At 41.2% G+C, this 10223-nt stretch overlaps 1 protein-coding gene across 1 annotated transcript; it reads left to right on the plus strand.

Annotated features, from left to right (window-relative positions):
* The first annotated feature begins 3518 nt into the window (after nt 1-3518).
* Nucleotides 3519-5566, plus strand: LOC121802951. The gene is made up of 2 exons (XM_042202647.1): nt 3519-3856; nt 4676-5566. Exons 1-2 carry the CDS (start codon nt 3677-3679, stop codon nt 5411-5413), a joined length of 918 nt encoding a protein of 305 aa, XP_042058581.1. The 5' UTR covers nt 3519-3676; the 3' UTR covers nt 5414-5566.
* Nucleotides 5567-10223: the final 4657 nt, after the last annotated feature.

The raw sequence follows: 10223 nt of genomic DNA on the forward strand, positions 1-10223 counted from the left end.
TGCCACGCATTCATTAAGTGGGTTAAGACTCTAATCTACTTGACCTGGCGGAATTAAACTGGATCTATCTACCTGACCTAGGAGACTGAAGAAGTATGGAGGGAATATAAAACACGAAAACATTTTTGATCATTTTACTAAAACATGAAAGCAACTCAAGAAAACAATTGAAACTTACTAACCAAGCTAAAGACTTTCCTAAAATAGGCAGACAAAGATGCAAAGACAAGTGGGGACCATTTTTCCTAAACTGGCTGGGGCTGGCAGAGAAGCTGTAAAAGCAAAAAGAGGACAAGCAAAAAGCAGATCTGATTTCTAACAACTTCCCACTTCATCTTTTTCAAACAACCAAGTAAAAACAGAGCATGGAACAGAGCTTCAACACCATTGACGAAATAAAACAGAGCATGCTTCGAAAACGAAACGTAAACACAAAATTCAAGCTAGAACTACCAGATCTACTCTCTTGGGTCAAGCAGAAAGCGGAATAAACAAAGATTAACCTTGCATGCATCACCTAAACTAACGAATCTCAGAAATCGAGCACATGAACAACTAGATCTCAACCTCTAAACTACTGGAAATCATGTAAACATCATGGATCTAAACATCTAAGCCACCAATTGCGAAAAGCATCCAAGAAACATGAGTAAATAGCATCATCAACATGAAAATAAACACCAAAGCTTCATAAAACTAGAAATAAGTCGAGATCCAACGGCGGAGTCGTCAATTCCTCCGATGAAACTCGAGATCTAACTACATCGTCTCAAAAGCGGTAAAGAAAGCAAGGATCCAACGTCGGAGTCGTCAATTCCACCATCGAAACCATTGAACTAAGCTAAGAAAGCAGTGAACTATCTAAACTAAGCTAAGAAATCAGCAACTCAACTAAACTAAGCTAAGAGAGCGGCGACGTTAAGCGCCTATGAGAGTTTCCTACCTAAACTACAAGAATGGTAGTGTTAAGCACTGCCTTCTTCATTCATGTTGGTCCCTTTATGTAGGGAGGCTTCAAGCTCGAATCCCTAGGGTATGCTCTTCATGATTTGACGTTTGTACCCTTAATAGGATCTTTTAAATCTGCTCATTTCTTCACTTTTTTCTGCTCCATTTTCTCTGCCCCGGTAATTGATCTTTATTCCTAGGTCTGGCAAATTATTCACGCACTTGCTCTTTGACCTAGCGGATTTTTGACACTTTTTACTCATTTTCTGCTCATTTTGCATCTGCTCGGTCAATTTGCAGCATCCACTTTACCCAGCAAATATCTGCACACTTAATCTCAAATTTGCGCATTATCTCCCCAAAAAGGCATGTAATATCACCAAAACCAATGCATGAAACGAGCGTTATCAAGTTTGTATACTAGAAATCACCTTTCAAGTGATTGAATACTGTAAAAACTCTTATTTTATTTTCCAGGGATAAAACAGATTATTTTTGTCATAATGTTGTTATGTTTTCTATTTAATGAATGTTTATTGCATGTTTAAATGTATAAGTAACTTAACAAAGTCAAGTCTTTGTTTTAGTAGACCGATTGTGGGCGTCGTCCACTTTAAGGTAACACGGTCAATTTTGAACAAAGAAAAATAAGAATTTCACAATCTAGATAGGCTTAGACTACCTATCGTGAAAGGTTGCAATGTCAGCCCACATATTTCTAAGCCTTACTGAAATAAGATGACATTGGTGTAGTAGAGCACTGAATTGGATCTAACAGAGAGACACGTCTTTATGCTATCTATTAAAAGACGAGGTCTTGATAATTATTTGTTTCTTAATCAATGTACGGTAGCATTGAGCATACAGTATTGATTATGCACTACTTTGACTTACCAAATGGTGCGTGTTTTTCGCAACCCAATAAACCTGGTATATTGGGTAGTGGTGATTTATATCTAGCAGTGCTAGGATTGCTATTATGTTGAATCGTGCGCGAGGTGAGTCTCGTTTGATAACGTCCTCAAGAGGAGCTCGAAATAAGGCTTTATTATTTGGAACCTAGCTAGTTGGAGTTTGATTACTCTGTGAATAATATATAAGCGTTTCTTGCTGAGTCCACTCTTGGAATTAATAAGATGTTAATTAATAAAGTCTATAATAGACACTAATTAATTAATGGATGTTTCTATCTTAAGCGCGGGAAATAAATGACAAACAATGGAAACCCGGATTACTTATAATTTCGGATTTGGATGGGGAGTTCAATATTACTTCTGTAGTGGCTGCTCGTAATATTCCAATTAAAAGCTTGTATTAAATTGGGGTTCAATTTAAATAGGAAAAAGCAAATTGGGGGAGCTCATATCCAAAACCTTTCATAGATCCATGTCTGGGCCCAATATGTGACTTAATATAAATAGGAGAATAAAGGAGACAGAAAATACACTTAATTTTCTTCATAAAATTTCGCCCCCTCTCCATCTTTGAAGAGGACGAAAATTTCCTCTCAGCTCTCCTCCGTGAGATCAGTTTCCGTCTTCTTTATTTAAGTCCTAGTATTCTAGTGAGATCAGACCACCCTGATATCAGTTTACAGTGCGGGAACCAGTCAGAAGATTCGTGGTTTAGTATTTAAGATCTTCACGTGGAGGCACTAGCTATCTTCGATTATTTGGAGAATCATCAAGGTAAAATAGCTAATCCGTAGAAAAGCATGTTTTAGGTTTCAATTATACTTAAAGCATGATTTATTTGAGTTATGAGCATGATACATGTGATAATTGCGTGAATAGAATTTGTCTAAATAATCTGCTAAATAAATTGCTTTCATTATCTGATTTATTTGTACGCACGCTTCCGCTGCCAACCCCTTCACTTCGGCCATAATTGGACATATTGTTAAGATCCACTAGAACCCACTATTCATATGCGGATATGCCGTTTTGCTGGTTTCTTTATTTTTTTTCTTCCTCCGTGCTTTAAATATAGAAATATTTAAAATAACACATGTTTTAATGTAAATTGGTAAACTAAGAGAAAGAGGAAAAAAAGAGTGTTTAGCAGAAAATATGTCTCACATCACTAGAGAGGACGACCTAAAAAATAAATGAATTTCTATTTTTTGGGGGCGGATGAGGGATATTAGCTAATTTGATACCAATATATTTTATTTTTAACAACATTATTTTATATTTAAGCGAATTTCTGAATCCAAACACATTTTGGGAGTTTCTTATTTTCAAATTATAAATTATTAAAATGTAGTCCATGTGAATTTTTGCATCCATACACATTTTGCATTCATTTACGTATCTTTCCATTTTACATTATCTTTAAAACGACTAGAACATATATAGATGGGGAAGTAGCTTATCTTCCATGCACATGCACCACTCATTTGATATTTATGAACTGAAAAAATCAATACTGAATAATCACTCTATTATCTACAAAAAACATATGAAACTATCAAAAATTAAGGACGGCGAAAAATGAAGAGAAAAAAAAAAGAATTATGTCATATATACTAAAAACCAATATTAGAAGACCTAGACCTCGTTATGAACGTAATCGAAGGCCGACCAGTTCTCATTATATAGGAAAAAATGAATCACCATATTTTCACTACAACATCGCTGCGCCAACCACAAACACTCATCTTCATTATCTCTCCTAGAAAGAAAAAAAAACAAAGAAATCAAGAAAAAGAAAAATTCACTAAAAGAACATGAGCGCCGCGGATAAAGAATCGCAACTCCCCTCTCCGCCACCTTATCACGGCCACAGCCGGCATCGCAGCCAATTCCGCAAGGTCTCCTCCGTCATCTACAACACCCTCTCCCAGCCGCGCGCTTACATAATCCTCCTCATCCTCACCTTCACCGCCGGCTACCTCTCCCACTCCCAGGTCAGTGCCACAAACCCTAAATCACGCCACACTACGTTTCAATTCAAAAATATAATTTTGAAATTATTCATGTTTATGTTTCCAATTTTGAGTGTTTAAAATTTATTTTTACTCTTTAAAAATCAGCGAAGAGATTGATTTGTATTTTCTCTTTTTTCTAACGCGCTATCTAATATGACATCGAGAATCTCCTAAAAGATCAGCGAGCCGACTCACCATTCCGTTATCGAAATATGTCAAACAAATTATAGTACTAATAATTTTTTTTTTGCAAACTTAAGCTTAGGATATTTTCGAAAAATCACTCAAAGTTACGTACACAAAAACATGAAAAAACGTTATTTTTTATTTTCAAAAAGAAAATTGTCAAATTACTATGGTTTTTTTGCGTCCGCCTTTGCGTCCATAATTTTTTTCTTGGAAACATAAGCTCAAGATATTTTTGTAAAACCACTAAAAGTTAGGTACACAAAAACATGAAATAATCATTATAGTACTCCCTTCATTTCTTCATAGTTGAGGCAAAACTTTTCGGCATGGAGTTTAATAAAGGGACGTTGAATATGTTACATAAACAGATAAAAAAATAAGAGAGAGAAAAAAGTAGAGAGAATAAAGTAGAAAGTGAATAAGGTAGAAAGTGAATAAAGTAGGAGAGAGTAAAGTAAAAAAGAAAAAAAGTTACTATATAGGAAAATGACTCAACTATGAGGGAACTTTCTAAAATGGAAAAATGACTCAACTATGGAGAAACAGATGGAGTATTATTTTTCTTTCTAAAAAGGAAATTGTCAAACAATCGTCCGCCTCTACTCTCAGGTAGTGCAACCCCTCTTGTCAGAGGACATCGGTGACCTAGCCGAGCACAACACCTTCTCAACCCGTTGCTCCGACCCAGTCCCCTCCTCTGCCACCCGCCAGACCCTCATAGATCATGTCCACGGGGGCGTGTCCCCCTGGGACGGTTTCCCGCCTCCCCAGGTCGGCCAGCTCCTGTGGGCGGACTGGAACAAGGGGTGGGACTCGAGCGCGGCCGTGTTCGAGCACCTGATCGAGCAGGTCCGGCCGAGAGTGATCATCGAGGTGGGGACGTTCCTGGGCGCGTCGGCCACGCACATGGCGCGTCTGACGCGCCGCATGGGGCTGCAAACCCTAATCGTCTGCATCGACGACTTCCGCGGCTGGCCGGGCTACTATGACCAGGAGAAGAGCGCTAAGATGCTCAACGGAGACAGCATGCTCCTATTCCAGTTCATGTACAACGTGCAGAAGGCGAACGCGACGGATTCGATCCTCTTCCTCCCGTTCTCGACAAACACTGCCCTCGGGGGGCTATGCAGCTGGGGCGTGTACGGAGACCTGATCGAGGTGGACGCAGCGCATGACTTCCACTCGGCGTGGATGGATATCAACAACGCGTACAAGATACTGCGGCCGGGCGGGGTGCTTTTCGGGCATGACTATGCGTGGGATGGGGTCAGGAGAGCCGTCCACTCCTTTGCGAGGCTCAATGGCTTGAGAGTTAAGCTCGATGGTAAGCATTGGGTGCTCTACTAGTACTAACTCACTTCCAAGATTTGCTAGTCTTGTCTTTTACTTGGGAGAAATATATAGTACTTCCAATTTTGTGTTTTTTATTTTTGTTTTAATTGAACATGGAATGGAGGAATTGGTCATTAGCTATATAGTACTATGATCTTAAATTGATAATTTGTGCCGTTTTTATTTCGGTTCATATTTAAAGCCGTCCAATTCATGATAATATTTAGATACTTCAATTACAAGAACTAACGACTAGCGTAACGACTAACGAGCGTCACTCCTACAAGTGGGTTGTCCATGGAATATTTTATTATCTTTTCAATTTTTGTAGTATTATTAATTGGCTTGGTCAGCCCATTTTGTTTGGAGTGATTTTGGTAACTGTTAAGCACATAAATCCCTAACGAACCGATAAAACGGAAAATAACAAGATAAGAGAATCTGGCGCCCGTGAGGATCGGCGGGAATAAGGATCTGGGCGGCTGTGCACGGGTTCAACCCGTCGGGCAACGGCTACAGATCAGATATACGTTCCGGCTGTGATAAGAGAATCTGGCGCCCGTGAGGATCGGCGGGAATAAGGATCTGGGCGGTTGTGCGTGGGTTCCAACCCGTCGGGCAACGGCTACAGATCAGATATACGTTCCGGTTGTGCGCGGAGAGATTCCGTCGGGCAACAGGTAGCGTAGGGAATTATGGATTCAAAGCTTATCGCAAGGCATTTGACCAAAGTAATATATTGATTGATTGAATAAAATGATAACAATCTATCATATTTATAATACTAGAATACCTACTTAATGAACAAGAAACAAATATATGAAAAGATATGCAAAACCATAATATATCTAAACTAATTAAATGAAGGCTCGTATCAGTAACCCATTGGTGTTAAGGTTCCCATCAGCCATACCTCTTTTTTTCTTTCCTAATATTGTTTTTTTTCGTATATTTGCATTTTTTTGTTTTAAAATTGTTATTTTCAAAATTTTTATTATCATATGAATTTAATTAAGAGATTAATTCAATTGGGATATTGAATTATAACTTTCATTATTTTTTCTTTAATTAAATTTAAAATTTATTAAATTTCATATTTTTTTAATTGAATACAAATTTAATTGAATTAAAAAATGTTCTATATACAAATAAAATAAGAAAATTAAAGAATAAAAGAATATAAAAATAAAAAAGGAGACTTATAAATAGTTACAGGAAAAATGATGGGTTTTAGGTGTTGCTTTTTATTTTATTTTTCTGTAATTACAAGGGTATTTAGTGGCGGGCCCAATGACTAATAATCACCCTGATTTGTAGGCATCTTAATTGGTGGGAAACTGGCTAGAGGATTTAAAGCTGCTCCTTGGGCCCGCAGTCTCTTGCTCTTTAAATAAGAAATAAAGTACAAGTTTTGATGTTTTATTGGATCATAGGGAACGAACAGGTGTTGTGGATCAGTGGATGGCCTAAGACCATCCGCAATGGGCGGACGATGGCACGCTCGATGGCGCGCATCGTCCGCGCCATTCATCGTCCGCCCCCACTGTGGGTGTGTGGCATAGGCCGCGGACGATAGTCGCGGCCTATGCTTCGGGCGCGACTTAAACCGCGGACGATGGCCATCGTCCGCGCCATCGTCCGCTCCATTGCGGACGTCGCGGACGATGGCCATCGTCCGCGACATCGTCCGCCCCATTGTGAAGGCCGCGGACGATGGCACGCGGTTTCGTTCTTTTATAAATAGCATTCATTTGTAATATTTCATTTCACATGATTTCATCTTCGAAACTTACATTTACATAATTACTACGAAATGGATTCAAGCCCCAATTGCCCTACGTTTATCGGAGAGGCGCATTGGCCGGGTACAGAACCCGGCGATTATCGTTCGTTCGGCGACAACACCCATTACGATCCTGATTTCAGTACGGAATCGTATGGGTTGTCTGATATGGAGCCGTCGCCGCACCGCCCAACCGCATCGGCTGATCCCGCCCCCGCAGCGACCGGTGCCGCCAAGGGGAAGGCGAAGCGGAACCGGCAGCGGGCGCAGAAGTTGCCGCCTCCCGGTGACTGCGATGAGTACGCCCCCGGCCGTACGAACTACACCGGCGATGAAACTCTCACTTTGGCCCGGTGTTGGGTAGATATATCGGAAGACCCGATATTTGCCAACAACCAGAGACAGACCGCGTACTGGGAGCGCATCGCGGACTTTTACAATTCGGTCAAGCCGCCGACCGCGTACAAGCGCAAGCGTGAGCAACTCCGCAAGCACTGTGATCAAATCAAGAAGCAAGTGAACTTGTACTCGGCGGAGTTCGAGAAGTGCGCGCGATCACAGGGGAGCGGCGAGAGCGTGCACGACGTGCGCTCTAAAGCGATGTTGTCGTACCGGTCGATGTTCGGCGAGTTCAAGCACGAGGCCATCTGGGCGCTCTTGAGGGAGAAACAGAAGTTCCAAGGTGGAATTCTGCACACTGGTGCGCCGAAGAGGACGAAGGTCACCGAAGCTGGTGACTACACGAGCAGCGGCAGCGGCACTAACCCAGTTGACCTCAACCGGACGTACGTGGATGAAGGGAGTTCCGGCCAAGGGGAAGGCGACCGCGACGTCATCGTCGACCGCTGCAACCCCTGATCCGGACCCGGATGAGCTCCCGACGCAGACGTCCACCGCGTTAGCGTCGTTAGCTACAGCGTCGATGGCAAGGACGATGTTGCAGACGCACAAGGCCCTCAAGAAGTGCACCGACCCCGAACAAGCCGAGTATCTCCGTGCATTACTCGATGAGTTGCGTAGGAAGTTGGGAATTGGCCCGACTTAGTTTTTTTCTTTTTTTAGTTGAATGGTGTAATTTTTTTTTATTAAAACTTCGCCGCTTGTTATTTAGTCATTTTTTTACTCGTTACGTGTTATTTGAAAACAGTTAAATTAATTATACAAAACAACAAAATGATGATGTGGCGCGTCATAGGGCGCGCCTTAGGGCGCCCCACTGCAGGTGGAGAATGAGGAGGATAAAAATGCTGACGTGGCGCGCCATAGGGCGCCCCACTGCTGATGGTCTAAGGGCATCATCTTCATTGGGTCGCCCTATGGGGCGCCCTAAAGCCCGTCTTATGCACCGCCACGTCAGCATTTTATCTTCATGTCATTCCACCTGCAGGCAGCGCCCTTAAGGGGCGCCCTATAGGTTTACTATTGTTTTGTTAATTAATTTAAATGTTTTCAAATATATAAATGCAAACTAATTAAAAAACACAACGATTAAATAGAAACGGCAAATAATACATTGATTAAAAAAAAGTTACAATGATTATAAATAAAAAAAATTGACTATTCAACAAAAGCCCCAACTTCCGACGCAACTCATCAATCAACCCCTGGAGGTATTCGGCTATGGTCGGATCCGTACACTTCATAAGAGCGTTGTGCGTATCCAACAAATATTGGGCTATCAGGACTTGATTATCCACCAGAATCCATTTTATAGCGTAATTTGAGAGTTGAAAAGTGAATCGAAAAGTTACAAATGAAATCTGAGGATATGGTATTTATATAAACAAAAATTTCGAATTTAAAAAAAACAAAAAACAAAACGCGTTGCATCGTCCGCGTCGCCCACAATGAGCGGACGATGCCCTATCGTCCGCGGACTAAGCTTAGGGCGCGGACGACGCATCGTCCGTCGTCCGCGCACCAACAGTGGCGGCTCTAAAATATGTTTCGTTTATAATTTCTTTGAATGAACCTCCGACTGAAGAAAATATAAAAATCCATTAGGTGACACCACTTTGAGAAAAATTGAAGGCAAATTGTACTATGCCAATGCAATGATTTGGGCCTGGGCCTGATCCTGTCAGAAATAATTATAGTTCGTGGATCGGTGCTCTATATTCGTCATGTTCGTTCCATATTCAGTAAACCATAGAAAAGGACTTTCAAACTCAAAATTTTGATTTTATTGATTATAAATTTTTTAACCCTAATCATAATAGTCAAATTTTGGGCTAGTCCAACGGGCTAGTGCAGATTAACTCTAAGAGCATCTCCAATGGCGGACGTCCGGTCGGACGTCGCGACGGGCGACCCGGACGTCCGCCATTGTGGCGTTTAGGGTCGGATACGGACGTCACGTGAGGACGTCGGGTGTCCTCGGACGTCCCGCTCGGACGTCCGAAATTTTTTTATTTTTTTTAAACCCTATATATACGGCTCGTTGAACTTCATTTCATTCGCACCACTTGTTGTTAACAAGTTTCTCTCTTCTTTTACTACAAATTTCATTTCTACTTTTAATGGAGAACGATAGGAACTCCCCGACCACGAGCGAGTCGCAGACTCCGGCGTTTCCCATCGACCTGGAGGGAAACGTCAGCGGAAATGCGACGAGGACAGCGCGGAGTGAGCCGGGGATGTTGGATTATGTATTTTTCTTTTTTTTGAATGACTATGTATTTTGCTTTTTTCTAACTATGTTTTTTTTATGTTTTATGAATATGTATTTTTGCCGTATTTTGCTTTCCCGTATTCCGTGTCAAAATTATATTTTCGTTTTTACGTAATTAAATTATTGTGATTTTTTTATTGCGGGATGTCCTAGTGAGAAGGGCGGACATAGGAGGGGATGTCCTAGTGACGTGGCAGTGGGATGGGAAGTCCTAGTGACGTGGCAGGAGGTGTTTTTGGGATGTCCTAGTGGATGTCCTAGTGGGATGTCCGCCCACTGGAGATGCTCTAAGGTCTCGTTTGGTAGTCGAGGTGTTGAATGATGACATTAAAAAAATATGTTATGGTGAATCATAACATGTTAAAATTTTA

This window comes from Salvia splendens, chromosome 5 (genome assembly GCF_004379255.2).
Source record: "Salvia splendens isolate huo1 chromosome 5, SspV2, whole genome shotgun sequence".
Taxonomy (NCBI): Eukaryota; Viridiplantae; Streptophyta; class Magnoliopsida; order Lamiales; family Lamiaceae; genus Salvia; species Salvia splendens.